The sequence below is a fragment of the Narcine bancroftii genome, chromosome 6, assembly GCF_036971445.1.
Source record: "Narcine bancroftii isolate sNarBan1 chromosome 6, sNarBan1.hap1, whole genome shotgun sequence".
Lineage (NCBI taxonomy): Eukaryota > Metazoa > Chordata > Chondrichthyes > Torpediniformes > Narcinidae > Narcine > Narcine bancroftii.
In genome coordinates, this window is record NC_091474.1 from 165,773,731 (window position 1) to 165,790,575 (window position 16,845).

General features: G+C 39.5%; 1 protein-coding gene across 10 annotated transcripts in view; it reads left to right on the plus strand.

Annotated features, from left to right (window-relative positions):
• The window catches only part of ift172 (intraflagellar transport 172), a 226,881-nt gene that overhangs the window by 125,895 nt on the left and 84,141 nt on the right, over nt 1-16,845 (plus strand). For all 10 annotated transcript variants that reach the window (XR_011340510.1, XR_011340509.1, XM_069886606.1 and 7 more), the window contains 5 exons: nt 1,867-2,118; nt 6,288-6,366; nt 7,076-7,196; nt 7,358-7,502; nt 16,429-16,518. Coding sequence is in view for 8 of the 10 variants with exons in the window: in XM_069886606.1 (XP_069742707.1) it covers nt 1,867-2,118; nt 6,288-6,366; nt 7,076-7,196; nt 7,358-7,502; nt 16,429-16,518 (687 nt within the window). In the remaining 2 variants the exon portion in view is untranslated. The remainder of the gene's footprint in view (nt 1-1,866; nt 2,119-6,287; nt 6,367-7,075; nt 7,197-7,357; nt 7,503-16,428; nt 16,519-16,845) is intronic.

Consider the following 16,845-nt stretch of genomic DNA (forward strand, 5'->3'; position numbering starts at 1 on the left):
CCAGCAATTGAATGGACAATCACGCCAGCTCTTTGATGACTTACACAGCTTCCACCAAACAATGGCTTAACAGACCTTTTGACTCTCAAAATTGTTTCTCTCTGAGTGTAATTATGTCTCTGTAAGTGTGCCCCGTCCACCCTAATATTGCCTTGACTAAGAAATATATATATTAATTAAAAATTAATAACAACACAATTCTGTCACAATGCTAACATTGTATGAATAACAGATACAGTTCTGGTCTGCAAATCACAGGAAAAATGCAATAGCGTTGAAGGGAGTATAATAGGGAGCAGCAGGCATGAGTTTATAGAATGTTTCACCAAAAGGTGAAGGCAAAATCTTCCACGTTTGAAAAATGAAAGTAGGCAACTATTTCAGGAATCAAGATGTCAAGATTCAGACAGAATCAGAATCAGGGTTTATTGTCATGAACATGTATAATGAAATTTTGTTGTTATGAAGTAACTTTCATTTTTATATCTCTTCAATTTCAATCTTTCCACAGCTGGAATTTCATTTTAAAATGATGATCGTGGAATGTAACTTATGGTTCTATCCTGTCAGTAATAAATCAAAAATTGCCACTGCAGTAAATTAAAAAAAAATTGTACTTATAGAAGTAAACAAAGTTTAAAACTCTATTTGAGATTAGGATAGTTTTAATAATGAACAAAATATAACAAGAAGAAGGTCTTCTTTTTAGAAGCCTTATTTTAAAATTGTATTGTAAACCTTAAAAATTGTATGAATATAATTTCTCTTTTATGATCAATTGGACCAGTAAGAATTTTCCATGACAAAATTACACTTGGTGACGTAATGATCAATTAGTCTGAATTTTTAAAGCATTAATTCTTTTCACAAAAAGTACAAATGATTCTGGCATATTGAAAAGCATAAATATGTAAAACACTTAACTAAGTTTAAAAAGCAGTTCAAAATGGTGAAACCTTCTTTAAAAAAGCCATGACATATTTTAAAATCATGTTGGAACGATTTAAAGAAGAACTTTTAAACGTCAAGCCTAAAATTCTTTTTTAAATGATCAGTCTTGTCAGAAACTCTCAAATGTGTTCCTTTCCATTACAATCAAAGGGAAATTATCAGAACAAAACAATGAGAAGCTGAAAGAACGCCACTGGGGGGAAATGATCAGACGATGTTTAGTGTCGGAACCTTTTACACTGACCCAAAACATTAACTGACGATTTCTACTAATGGATGCTGCGTCGTCCACTGAGTTTTTCCAGCTTCTCATTCCTCAAGATCCAGAATTTACAGTTTTTCTGCTTTTCAAGCATAAAGTTGTTTGCCTGTAGGTGTAGAGCAATTAACTCGTAGTTGATCCTCACTGAATTACAGTCCGTACTGGATGACGGCCTGCTGCTGAACAGGCCATTGCTGGCAGCAGCTTGCAAAATTTCATATTTGTATGCACAATGATCTCAAAATTATTGTTAGCTACATAGGGTAATGACATTGAATGGTTTTTCCATTATTGTAACACAAAATATGGTCCAGAATTTTTTTCTTTAACATGTATTTTGTTAACTAGGTATTAGATTCAAAATTTGAACTTTCCCTTCTGTTTCAACAGCAAGTACACACAGTGACAACTATGGAAATATTATAAAGTTTTAAATTTCAGCAGCTGTATTGTGTATTCTTAACCTATTGTGATCTTCCAATACATATATACCTATGTCAACAAAAATATAGCAGCAGAAAGTCAAGATGAAAATAATTCATAGTAATATTTTGGTTCTGATATTTTTCACTTAAAGCAGTGTATGTAATATCTCTGTTTTAAATCTTTCGCAGAGCAATCTTTTATTAATTAGTGCTTTCCATTTCCTTCAGAGTCACCCAGAATTGGATAATCTTAGACGTAATTATTATCAGTGGCTGATGGAGACAAATCAGGATGAAAAGGCAGGAGAAATGAAAGAAAATGAAGGAGATTATACTGGGGCTGTCGATCTCTACCTGAAAGCTGGTCTCCCTGCAAAAGCTGCCCGTTTAGTGCTAAGTCGGAATGAACTTTTAGGAAACAATGATGTTATGATGAATCGAATTGCTGCTGCCTTGATTAAAGGGGATTTTTATGAAAGGGTCAGTATGAATAATGCTATTATCTCTTAAATGCTTTTATTTCAACAAAATCTGCTGCTTGATTAAAATTAGAATTCTTTCAATTCTAAATTCAGGAGCCTTTAAGTTTGGATGCTAAAATCTTGTTTGAAAAAAGCAGTCTCTTACAGATTTACTTTAATCATTCTGCGACGATACCTCTCCATCCTTTACATTCCTAATATTTGTTTGATTGACTTTGTGTGTTTTTTCTGAAACAATAGCTATGGAATGGATACTGATGTCAATCAGAATTGAGTTGCTGCAGCCATGATTAAAGGGAACATTAAATGAATGAGTGGTCATTAAGAACGTGGATTTTTATGTTCTTTCTTTGATATATTGCAGTAACTGAAAACACTGGGAAGTCTGTCTGTTCTGGAGCAGGGTCTTGTATTTGGGATAATAAGAGACAAGTGCCAGAGGGTGGGAGCAATGGTGCAACCAAAGGACCACAGGTTTGAGTGAATTATAATCACTGAATATAAAGTACTTGAATTAGGACACTTAGTCTGAGAAAGGGGATCTTGATCCAGATAGGGTTTTCAGAGTTTTGGGAAGGGAGGCACAAGAAAATGAAATTTAAGTTGCTTTTCATGTTTTCTTTCGTATTGAAAAATTATTTTTTATAATATTCCTACACATCGACCTCCTATGTTTTGGATAAGTATCAAAATGCTTTTAAATTAATATTTTAAATTGTTATTTGAGTGTGTGACTGTCTTAAAAGTAAAAAGAAAATGTTCCTGACAGTGCTTACTGCTGCAATATCCAAACAATTTGAGCTCTGCTTTCTATTACAAATAACATATGTAGTTGAAACATTGACTTTGAGGTGTGCTGAAGATTTGAAATAAAATTATTGAAAGGACAAACTTTTTGAGAACATTTTAGTCGCACAAGGCACACAGTGAGTGAAAAAACCATGCCGAGTTGAACTAACAGACTTTAATAGAACTCTCGCACGTGTTTAAATCTCATTGGAACCTGATGATGCTTGCAACTCCTGGGACCTTTATGACATCAGTCACTCGGTTGTGGGCTTGCCCTGCACCCATAGCTCTCAAAGTCAGATCTGCCACGGATTTGCCCGCGACTCTGTGAGCTGGTTCGCCTGTTGCATGGGCAAGCCGCCACAACGTATGGGTGACACAGTCACAGGATGTTCCAGGATGCGCCAGCTTGAGGTGGTTGGTCAATGGTGAAGGTTTCCTCATGGTCGCTCATGTCGAGGATGCACATGGTTCCAGTCTTATGCAACACCTTGTACTGGCCCTCTTACGGCCACTGGAGTGGAGTCCGGTGCATGCCGCTGCAGATGAAGATGTAATCGCAGCCCCGGAGGTCCTTGGAAACAATGGATGGTGTCAGGCCTTGGCACAAGGTTGGGACAGGAGCTGGTGTTCCTACCTTCTCTGAGTCTTGTGAGCACTGCTGCGGGTGTCTCCTCTGTGCCAAGGGCCGCTGACGCAAACTCGCCTGGAACCGTCAGTGGGATGCCATAAACCAACTCTGCTGAAGACGTGACTAAGTCTGCTTTGGGAGCTGTGCAGATGCCAAAAAGCATCCATGGGAGCTTGTCCACTAAATCTGGGCTTTGGAAGCACACCATCAGGGCTGACTTCAGGTGCCAGTGGAAACGCTCTACCAGACCGTTAAACTGCAAATCATAGGCCATGATGTGGTGTAGCTGGGTTCCAAGGAGCTGTGCTAGTGCTGAGCAAAGGCTGGATGTGAATTGTGAACCCCCCCCCCCCCCCAACTGCCCTCTGGCCTGAGGTGATGTTGGCAGGCAGGCCAAAACATGAAACCTAGCTTGCATGGATGTGTGACCAAACAGTATGGCTTTTGGCCACCTGGTGAACCTGTCGACCATGGTGAACAGTACTTTGCACCCTGGGAGACTGGCTGTGGACTACTATATCCACATGGACTTTCTCAAACCTCCTGTGCATTTGCTGGAAGGGCTGAAGGAGGGCCTTCACATGCCTTTGGACCTTAGTGGTATGGCAGTGTATGCATGTCCTGGCCCAGTGCCCAACCTGCTTGCGTAGGCTCTGCCAAGCAAATCTATCTGCCACCAGTTGGATGGTTGCCCAAATGGATGGGTGGGCCAAACTATGTAATGTGATGAAAACAACGCCTCCAAGCAGCTGGAATGGTGGGTTGGGGTTGGCCAGTGGATATGTCACCGAGGAGCTTGCTGCCTGTTGGGCCAATGGGGATGTCCTCATATTGCAGGGCCAAGACTGTTGTCCAGTAGGCCAGCATTTCTTTTGTCCATCTGTTGTGCCTTGGTGAGCACCATTTAGTCCAACCCTGGGGACAGGGAATGCACCGGGTGGGTAGAGGTGAGAGACAGTGTGTCGGCCATGATGTTGTTTTTACCCGGAGATGTGTTTGATGGTGGTATACTCAGAGTGGCATTGCTGTCATGCCGACCATGGATCTGAGACTTTGGCGAATGCAAAGGTGAAGGGTTTGTGGTCTGTAAAGTCCATGAACTCCTGCCTCTCCAAGAAATACCGAAAGTGCCATATGGCAAGGTAAAGGGCTAGCAGCTCCCTGTCGAAGGCGCTGTATTTCTGCTTCAGGGGTCGTAGGTGCCGGCTGAAGAATGCGTGTGGTCTCCATTGTCCCTCTATTAGTTGTTCCAGCACACTTCTGAATGCTGAGTTAGAAGCGCCAACCATGAGAGCTGTGGGCACAGCAACCTGTGGGTGTACCAGGAGAATGGCATTTTCAAGGGCGGCCTTGGCCTGCTGTATCCTGGCCGAGTGAACCGATCTCATAGTAGTACTTTGTGGCATCTGAGACGATTTGTCTTACCTGGAATTGGGCTTCAGCCTGTTTGAAACAGACTTGTGGCTGTGAGGTCCAGAAAGTCGGAAGTTTCAGTGAAACTGCATTCTGCATGCTTGGGTCGGTCATCATTGGGTGCAAATGTCGTTTGGACCAACAGGGTCATCAATGTAGTCGCACTAGGCACGCAGTGAGTAAAAGAACCACACAGAGTCGAAAGTGAGTTGAACCAACTGACTTTCATTGAACTCTCACATGCAATTAAATCCCTCAGAACCCGATGATGCTTGCGACTTCTGGGACCTTTATGACGTCAGCCGCTAGGCTGTGGGCTTGCCCTGCACCTGGAACTCTCACAGTCAGATCTACCATGGACTTGCCCATGACTCCGTGAGCTGGTTTGCCTGTTATGTGGCCGAGCTGCCATGACGTGCATTTTTATGAAAAACAATATTTGAAAGGTGCTGTTGTGCTTTGACAATCAAGAAGATTAAATAATTTTTTTGCACCTCCAGGCTGGTAATGTAAACCAATATCCTGTACAAAACTAACCAGTCTTAGGGTGGCATTGTAGTCTTGGAATTCTGTTTGCAATTTCTAATTTCAGTCAATCCACAGGAAAAGAAAGACTGGTTTACTGATTTTTTTTTTAGAACTGAAGTTACTATAATTTTTTTTAACAGCAAAACTATGATAATATGATGTCCAACCATTCAAAAATTCTGATGATTTAACATCTGGTTCACCAAGAATTGTTCAATGAACTCCCTTCTTTCTCACTGTAGCTCTGCTCTCCATGTTCTTCTAACTTTCCAGGGACTCCATGCACCAGGCTCTATTCAACCAGTCAGAGTTGTGTTTCCCTAGCACACTTTAAACTTAACAGATTCACTGGGAAATGTATGATTATGAAATGCAACATTTAAAAATATTGAATTAAAATTTGTTTGCCTGAAGTGAAAAATGAACAGGATTAAGTAACTCTTCGCAACATTTCAGAGCTGGAAAACAACTCAAGACACTTATTGATGAGTTATTAGTTTCTGATGAAAAAAGGAATAACCTTCACTTTGTTTTAAGTGATGAGTATTATGATTTTCTTTCTTTGGAAGTTGGAAAAATATACAAGTAGGAACACTGTAATGAAGCAATCGTAAAAGTTTGATGGTGATGGTCCAGATATTGAATTGTGTATTTATCAATCGTACCAAAAATATAGTAAGAGCCCAGATATGCATTGTTTTGTATATTATGAAGAATAAATTCTATTCATATTCTTTATATTTTATAATTGATCATTAAAAGTTTGGTAATTTCAGACTTATTTTAACACTTTAATTTCTTTCCAGGCTGGAGATCTCTATGAAAAAGTTGGAAATTACCAAAGAGCATTGGATTGTTATCATAAGGGAAGTGCCTTTAGGAAAGGTATCTGAAACACTCAGTATAGGAATAAGTTATCTTTGGTGCATATAAAGCATTATTGGTCCAAGATAGTAAGACAAATTAAATGGGATTCAGTGCATATTGAAAAAGATTGGTGTCAATCTATTTTAATTATTTTAAATGATTTATTTTTAAATAGCCACTATTATTAATTTCAATTCAGCTTTGCATCTGCCTATGTTATTAACCAACAAAGATAACATAATACAAAAGAAAAGTAACATGCATTGAACTTCCACACCAGTCTCCTTACATTTTATCAACCTATTGCTAGAGATCTCTTTATGGCTCTCTTTTATCAGGTATGTGTGACACTTCATGGGTACATTGTTGCTCTCTGCCTTGTCACATAAACTTGCAATTACAATATAAATGGTTCCAAAATTGTTAGAGGGGAATTTCAGAAGCATCAGTTATGATTTAAATCTGATTTAAATTTGTGATTGTTGGAAGTTGATTCTTGTTAAGGCTGAAATAATCATTTATGGAACCTACTTGGTTAATTAATTTTAAAAAACTGCAAATATCACAAATCAAAGTTCTGAAGAAAGTCCATCAAACGTCAAATCTTGTTTCTGCTTTCACTGAATCGATGATTATTCCAATACAGGTATTTTTGTTTTCAGTTTTATTCATTAAATGGTAAATTTCTGTTATTTGTCCAACATATTCTTTTTAATCTATATTTCAGCTGTGGAATTGTCGAGAACAGTTTTTCCATCAGAGGTTGTGAAGTTAGAGGAGGCCTGGGGAGATTATCTTGTACAACAGAAACAATTAGATGCTGCAATTAATCATTTTATTGAAGCTGGGTAAGTTCACCGAAATTAACATTAAAATAATGTCTTCTGTAAACAATCAATAACAATAAATAGGCTATGTGCTTTCAGTATGGAAATTGCTGTTCCTTAAATTATATGCTGATTTACTTTGTAAATTATATTTAAAATCCCATTTGTTAATACTTTTTCAGTTGTTCTGTGAAGGCTATTGAAGCAAGTATTGGAGCTCGGCAGTGGAAAAAAGCAGTTCATATTTTGGAGCTTCAAGATGATAAAACTGCTCACAAATATTATTATAAAATAGCTCAACACTATTCTTCAGTTCAAGAATATGAGGTCAGAAACTTGTCATACATGCAATTTTCTTCAGTAAAAATCTAAGCTCTATGTATATCATATATTGTTTGCCATGTTAGATTGTTTATACATTTTTAAAAACTTGCAAATTCAAACTTTCACTAAACTTTGAATTGGTGAAGATCTTATTCCTTTATTGGTTTTCTGGGATTTTTCATTTGATTCTCCCCACAATAATTTTATGATATTGGTTACATGGACAGCATTCCCATTTGTAGTCTCTTGGTTAATGCTCTACAGTTTTAAAGGTTCTGAATTAACATATACAACCATAGTAGTCTACTATTTAGAGGTAGACTATCAACATCTCTGTCCTTATTGATCGATGGTGTTTAAAAGGAAAACTAATCCCACTGCATTATTCTCCCTGGGTGGGAGGATAGAAAAAATATCAAGTGAGAATTTGAAAAGAATGGAAGGCTTGCTTTTATATTAGTGTCCTTTCAATGCCAGGGTGCTCAGCAACCAATTGCAAGTACTTATTAATTGTTGTCTAGTCACTGCTTGAAAAAACAGATGAAGCACTTTAATCATTCAAAATGCTTTTCTCGCCTTTCATCAGGTCCGCCCTGGTGTCCATCATGATGCCCACATCATGATGTCACCCCTATCTCTGTATGTCAGTAGCCATGTTAATCTGATGGTATTAAAGAATGAGAAAAGCACTATGTCTCCAAGTCCTAATTGTGTCAATGCACACACAACAGTGGCAAGGAACGAAACAAAATCTATGCATGCTCCATGCACTAACTGGAGGAAGGAAGCAAAAGGATAAAGGTAAAAGGTGACTACCTAACGAGCTTCACAAGTTCCTGTGAAAAGATCAAAGCGAAAGCGCACCAAGATAGTAGAGGGAAAGTTTGGAGAATTCAAAGAAGCAGATGGAAGTTGGGGTGTTTATGTAGAACAGTTTAACCACTACTGCATTAGCCCATAATATTATTGAATCCCCAGTCAACCGAAAACATGCCCTATTCCTCAGTATAATGGGCAGCAAAACATTCGATCTCCTTAAAACTTTGCTGTCCCAGGAGGACCCAGGGACGAAGACATACACCAGCACTGGGGACCCACTTAAGCTCAAGACCACCAGTTATGGCAGAAAGGCAATGATTCCTTGAAAGGAAACAAATACCAGGGGAGGCTGTAAACTGTGTAAACTGTCCAAGCACTGTCACTTTGAGCAGTTTCTGACCCAAGCACTTTGAGACAGATTGGTGATGGGGTTGCAGATCACCAGGCAAAGCAGAAATTACTGGCAATGGACGATGAAGTAACTCTCAAAGTCATTTATAGAAATGCTTGCAGCTTGGAAATGGCAGACAAAAATTTGGATATGGGCCAACAGGATCTTCTGGTCGGGAGATTTTCTCACCAACCGTGCTTACATTGGAATTACAACCATCGCCCAGAAAACCATTTCTTCAAAAATTCTAAATGCCACTGCTACAACAAAAAAGGACACATCAAAGCTAGATGTCCACCAATCAAAGAAACAGTAAAATGCAGCTGGACTCAAAATGCTGATAACCACCCCACAGAGGTAAAAGCACTAGTGGATGGAGAGAACAACCCTGACAGCGACCATAGCAACAGCTCTGAAGTCGACAAAACAACAGCTGCAGTCTTACACATCCGAAAGATGAATGAAAAAATCAGTGATTTATATTCAACTAAAAATAAACAACAAACTTCTGAAAATGGAATTCAACCCAGGGGCTGCAGTGTTTCTAATGCCATTACATTTAAAGCAACGCTTGCTCTCACACCTTCCGGTGAAAACAACTGAAGTAACACCAAGGTCTGTTACTGGAGACAAAATCAAAGTGTTTGTGAAATGTACAGTGAAGGTACAATGCAAGCAACAACCAAAAACACTATCTCTCTACATTGTAGATACCAAGGGACGAGCACTTTTTGGAAGAAACTGGCTACAACGTATTCCCCTAAACAGGCTGGAGATTGGTTCAATACTGACTGTACACCACAAAGACCAGAACTCAACCAGATCCTCAACGACCATGTCGTGGTCTTCCAACAAGGGTTGGGAAAGATCAGAGGTTCAAGTCAAACTGCAATTAAAAGAGAATGTGGAACCAAAATTCATCAAAGCCAGAACAGTCCCATTTACAATGAAAGGAAAAATTGAAGCTGAGTTAAATAGATTAAAAGATGAAGGCATATTAGAACCAACAGAAATCAGTGATTGGGCAGCGCCCATCATACCTGTACGAAAAGCAAACAGTGAGATTCACATTTGCGGTGATTACAAAGTCACCATCAACCAGGCACTAAAAGTACCCAAAGCAGAAGAACTATTCCAAGCACTAAATGGAGGGCAAAAGTTCACAAAACTAGATTTGCACAGGCATACCAACAAACAGAGTTGGATAAAAAAATCAAGACAATATATGACAATCAATCCCCACCTGGGACTGTTCACCGATACACACAGGCCACACAGAATTTCAGTAACACCTGCAATTTTTCAAGCTACAATGGACAAATTACTACACACAATAGCAGTGGGATGTTACCTTGATGATATCATCATCATGGGCCGAAACGACAGAGAACACTTACAAAACCGAAAAGGCCCTAAGCAGATTACAACAGGCCAACGTATGATTATGACAGGGTAAGTGTGGCTTCATGCTGCCCTCAGTGACATATTTGGGATTTACAATTGACGAGGGGATACAAATGTATCTAGCAGCCACAAAAGCCACTCGCAAAGCCCCATACCCAACCAACAAGTCGAAATTACAGTCCTTTCTACGGCTTATAAATCACTATTGGAAACATATCCCTAACATGTCTACACTTTGCAGCCCCATAAACTGCTTACTCAAGAAAGATCAAAAGTGGTACTGGAATATGGAAACTAAAAACACAGTTGATAGACTAAAAGAAATTTTAACATCAATAATAAAAAAATAATATATAATTTAAAAAATAAAGTCACATTATTTGAACAAATTTGGGAACCGTACATGGAACTCAACAGAGAGGGCCTACTGCGGACCTCCACCCTCTAAAATGATAGAATGAGAAGAAGACGAAATTAACTGACCCAGTGTGTAAAAGTAGATGACACAATTTTCTTGTTTATTTTCATTGTGTGAAGACATTGTTTAATGGGTTTATTGTATTGTATATGTTGAACGTTTAATGGGTTTGGAGGGGAGAAAAAGGGGAGAAAATGACACAGTGTATATTCAAGAGGGAAATGTTTGTGTGTATTTTGGTTAATATGGTTCATAGTGTGAAAAATAAATAAAAAAAAACAAAGCAAATGAAGTTCTGATCCACTACAACCCAAACAAGGAAGTGACTCTAGCCTTTGATGCTTCACCAGTCGGACTGGGAACAGTATTGTCCCAAATCACAGAGAAGGGTGAGCAACCAGTGGCATATGCTTCACAGACATTAACTGCAAGTGAATGCAATTACGCACAACTGGAAAAAGGATTAGCAATAATTTTTGGTGTAAAAGATTTCACCAATATCTCTATGGAAGAACTTTCACCCTAATCACTGACACATACCTCTTAGTTTGATTCTGGGCCCCCACAAGGTGATACCAATATTAGCTGCAGCCAGAATTCAAAGATGGGCCATGGTACTAGCTACATACAACTACAAGGTAAAACAGAAACCGGGAACACTCAACAACCATATGGATGCCTTATCATGCTTGCTACTACCCAAAACTGAACAAAAAGAAGAAATTATTAAATGGACAGTAGAAGCTATCAACCAAGAACAACTACGATTACAGCCTAGATGATTGGCAAAGAAACCTGAAAGGAGGCAACGTTAAGCAAAGTCTTATACTTCACTCTTAATGGATGGCCAGAATCTGAGATCATGCCAGAAGATCTGAAAATTTACTTCACACGCCACCATGAACTATCAGTTGAAGAAGGATGTTGACTTTAGGGTACCTGTGCAATAATCTCAGCCAAATGAAAACACCATATTATCAGAGCTGCACCACAACAATCCAGGAATGGTATGAATGAAAGTGCTGGCCCAGATGCGTGTTTGGTTGCTATTAATAGACAGGGACATTGTAACAACAGTGAGAGAATGCAAAATATGTCAGTCAATGCAGCCAAAAATACCACAGGCTGATGTCAACCCATGGAAATGGCCTTCCAGACCCTGGTTATTGGATTCAAGTGGAATGGGAGAGACTTTCCTCATAGCAGAAGACACACATTCCAAATGGGCAGTAGTTTCGCATATGACAAACACCAAAACTGATTCTACAATTGAACGTCTACGGGATGTGTTTGCCACATGCGGACAATGTGGACTCCAGTTTACATCAGAACCTTCCAAGACACTTATGTGCGGCTACAATATCAGACATATTTTGTCGGCACCCTATCACCCAAGTACTAATGGGGAGGCAGAACACTTTGTACAAACATTCAAAAAGGTGATTAAAACCAAGAAACTCCTAAACCCCTCCAGGACTCGCAGAATTGCAGATTTCATATTGGAGTATAGAAACACACTGCATTCGACCACAAAATGTACCCCAGCAGAATTGATGTTTGGCTGCAACCTATGAACAAAACTGTCCATGGTTCACCCTGATCTGACCCTCCATTTAGAAAAATCCACATCACTACAAATCTCTGGAAGTGAGCGAGAGAGTACTGGAACAAGATTACAGACAATACAAAGACCCATGGGTGGTAGGGGTGATCCGATAAAAGTTGAGCCCCTGCTCATACTCTGTTCTAGTGGGAGACAGACTATGGAAATGACACATTGTCCAATTGCATCCATTGTCTGACACCAAAGTCCACAAACTACCTCATGACTTGGATGAGGTAGAACCAGACCTGCCACGGCAATCCAACCCCTTGGGCTGAGTGAAAGATGGGCGGAGTAGCCCAGTAACTGCAACAAGCGTCCCAGCATGTAGAACCCTGGAGGCCAGCGAAGTCTGGCAGTTGACATTGACTTGACTATCCAGAACAGCCCCAAGCATATACCGGTCCAGCATGCCACGCCAAGGTGGTCCAAGAGAGAAAGAAGATCACTCGAGAGCTGTAAGGACTGTTCCATATCTATTATTGAGTTCCTTTCCGTATTATAATCACTCAGTAAATGTACCCTAATTCACACTAGTCGTCATGGGCCCGATGGAGTTATGGTAGTTAGAGGTGAGGAAGAGTGCTGTGTATAAGCTCACCCTGCTGTCCATCATGACGTCTGTGTCATGTCACCCCTCCATATATATATATATATATATATATATATCTCTGTATGTTAGTAGCCATGCTAGTCTGATGGTATTCTTTGGCTTGGCTTCACGGACGAAGATTTATGGAGGGGGTAAAAGTCCACGTCAGCTGCAGGCTCATTTGTGGCTGACAAGTCCGATGCGGGACAGGCAGACACGGTTGCAGCGGCTGCAGGGGAAAATTGGTTGGTTGGGGTTGGGTGTTGGGTTTTTCCTCCTTTGCCTTTTGTCAGTGAGGTGGGATCTGCGGCCTTCTTCAAAGGAGGTTGCTGCCCGCCGAACTGTGAGGCGCCAAGATGCACGGTTTGAGGCGATATCAGCCCACAGGCGGTGGTCAATGTGGCAGGCACCAAGAGATTTCTTTAGGCAGTCCTTGTACCTTTTCTTTGGTGCACCTCTGTCACGGTGGCCAGTGGAGAGCTCGCCATATAACACGATCTTGGGAAGGCGATGGTCCTCCATTCTGGAGACGTGACCCACCCAGCGCAGCTGGATCTTCAGCAGCGTGGACTCGATGCTGTCGACCTCTGCCATCTCGAGTACTTCGATGTTAGGGATGAAAGCGCTCCAATGGATGTTGAGGATGGAGCGGAGACAACGCTGGTGGAAGCGTTCTAGGAGCCGTAGGTGGTGCCGGTAGAGGACCCATGATTCGGAGCCGAACAGGAGTGTGGGTATGACAACGGCTCTGTATATGCTTATCTTTGTGAGGTTTTTCAGTTGGTTGTTTTTCCAGACTCTTTTGTGTAGTCTTCCAAAGGCGCTATTTGCCTTGGCGAGTCTGTTGTCTATCTCATTGTCGATCCTTGCATCTGATGAAATGGTGCAGCCGAGATAGATAAACTGGTTGACCGTTTTGAGTTTTGTGTGCCCGATGGAGATGTGGGGGGGCTGGTAGTCATGGTGGGGAGCTGGCTGATGGAGGACCTCAGTTTTCTTCAGGCTGACTTCCAGGCCAAACATTTTGGCAGTTTCCGCAAAGCAGGACGTCAAGCGCTGAAGAGCTGGCTCTGAATGGGCAACTAAAGCGGCATCGTCTGCAAAGAGTAGTTCACGGACAAGTTTCTCTTGTGCCTTGTGGTATTAAAGAATAAGAAAAGTACCACGTCTCCGAGTCCTAAATGTGTAAATGCAGACACAAGGTCAACCCGTTTCAAGAGCCTTTGGGTTTATTTACTGAAATAGTTGGCCAGAGACACTGCATGTTCAGAATATGCACAATTCCCAAATTTGCTAGCAGGCATGAGATTCCCTTGTTGATAACTAATTTGAGAAAATAATTTTCAGGATTTTCTAAAAGACTGAAGAGTGTTTTGTTTCCAGATTATTTTAGCCATCTAAAAGATGCTTGAATTTTTGTGTTTCTAATTTAAACAAATAGTGAATCTGGAGAGCATTGTAAAAGTTTGTATTTCTACCTAAATAATTTTCCTATATTTATCATGCCTGGCTCATACATTGTATTATTGTATTTTTAAATTATATTGATCATAGCCATTCTACATGCTCCCAGTGTGTTTGACTCCTTTTGATAGGTTCAATCAAATTTTCCTTGGCATACTCAAAGAACTTAGTATGCCATAGATGATGCCATGAAAGATCATGTACTTTTGTGTATATCTATAAAGAGATTAATGGAAAGGTATCTATTGCACAGAATGAAATGTTAAAATGACTGCTAATCACTGTCATTCCCGGAACAAAACATTCCCTATAACATCATTTCATTTTGTCTTAGACAAGCATTTTTGCTTTGGCTACAAACCTCTTAGAGAGGACAGACAATTAGTTTAGCAAATGCTCTTGTGAAAGTTTGTATCAAAAATTCATACAAATTGTAAATCTTAACAAAATTTAACATAAATGGTGATTTCCTCTCACTTACTAATCATCTCCTCCCAGTTCTCCAACCACCTGTGGTTGCGAAAATTTACCAAGTCCAATTAACTGACCAAGCAGCAAATCTTTGGCCCATGAGAAGAAACCTGGAAAAAAAAACCCACATGTTAACAGGGAGAAAACCAACTCCACACAGGCAATAAACAAGGCCAAGATTTCATTTGGGCCTTTAGATTTGTGAATCACATCATTGATTATCACATTACTACGTAATTGCATTCACTTAGATTTAAGATACACTGCTTTCGTGAAAATTGATTGATGAGCCTTTTGTTGTTCATGGTGAAAGCAAAGCATGGTAACAAATTATGTTAAATCAAAAAAGCTTTTTTTTCAGCAAACTGCCCTTCCCCAAAGGGTGTTGGAGGAAAGCAAAAAAATCTTAAGAGTCAAAGTCACCAGGCACAAACAGAATCCTTGGCAAAAGCTATTGATTGCACATTTGAGATGAGCCTTAACTTCAAATTAGTGTCATAGTATACATTTTACTCGTACATTATCACATATTTTATTCAGCTATCTTTTTGAGTTTTCGTGTTTTTGTTTTATTATTTTCCCTTTTTTAAATGAGTTTGCAATTGAGAATAAATACCAGTCATGTAGGCATTGTTTCTTTGGTGCCAGAGTTTTATTTAACATAGAGCTTGGGATGCAATTCTTGACTTGTTGCAGGAAAGATGAGTACACATCAAAGGGAGAAAGGCAGGTTTTGACCTGTAGAAAGATGCATATCACCAAGTTTCATCTAGATATAATTTAAGGATCATTCATTCTGATTTTTAAAAAAAATCACAACACGATAGAAACCAATTCTTGTCATTGAAACGAATGCTGCCCAATTACACCCAATTAATCTACTACCCTGTGCACTTTGGTGGGTGGGAGGAAACTGTAGCACCCAGAAAAAACCCGCATAGATCATGAGGAGAACTTACAAACTCCTGACAGACAGCATTGGATTTGAACCGGGGTTGCTGGCGCTGTATTAGTGTTGCACTAATTCCCACACTAACTGTGTATGCGCCACAATAATTATGCTTGTTTTGAGATGAGCTGCTGCCATCTGAATACGCAGAGGCATTTTATTATAAATTAATGTGTCGGGTGATGTATCCAGCAAACTGGAGGCTATTGTGCTTTATCACACTTTGTCTTGTGGAAGAAAACTATAAGTTGTATGTTTAATCAGTGGAAATGTCATGGTTTTATTTGAAAAATGTAAGTTCTTTCTTAATTTTGCCCTTTTTGATTATTTTGATTGTGTAATCCATATAAATATTTTAAGTTACTGGTACAGGGTGTATCAATTTTGCAATTTGGAATTTATTTTTATAATAATGGCTGCAAACATGATCTTCAGCAAAAATTGGCAAAGTATGGGAAAGTAGTGCAAGATTAATCCCCCTCCATCTCAATCTCTCTATTCAATCAAATACAGATGGACATCAATTTCTTTATTGTGTCACTGTGTGAGGTTTTAGTTAGAACAGAGTGCTCCAAAGAGTTCTGTGTGCCATATTAGTGTTGCATGCCAATAGACATCATGATATACAGTACCTGTACCGTGTTTAATTGTGACAGGATGTAATGTTGGAATCCTGAAAGTCTTCATTATGCCCAAAAGATATTCACTCACAGGACTATTTTAAACCCACACATCTTGAAATTAAATATTATTGAAGAGGTTTATGTCCTTTATGGCTCTGTTAACCTGAACTGCTAACTTTTCTTTTTATCTTTTAGACAGCAGAAAAAATGTATATTAAAGCTGACCGAATCAAGGATGCCATTGACATGTACAAGCAAGTGGGATGTTGGGAGAAGGCTCACAAGGTTGTGTGCCAAATTGTGATTGAAAATGAAACTGTTTAAGAAACATTTCTCCATTTTTATGTGCATAATTCATTTGGGACACACATTGAAATGTAATTTAGTTTGGTGGGAAGGTGAAGAAACCCAATGCTGGAGTAGGCGATTTGTACTTAAAAAAATTGAATTAAAATTGACTTTCAAGATTTGCTCCTTATTCTGTATTTGGCATAGGAATCAACATGACTTGTGCCAACCCTACAAAATTTAGTGGACTCTACTTTGAATGTCCTGGGCCAGTCTCTACAACGCAGCGTTCATGTCTCATGGACCTTGGCTGTAAAATATTGC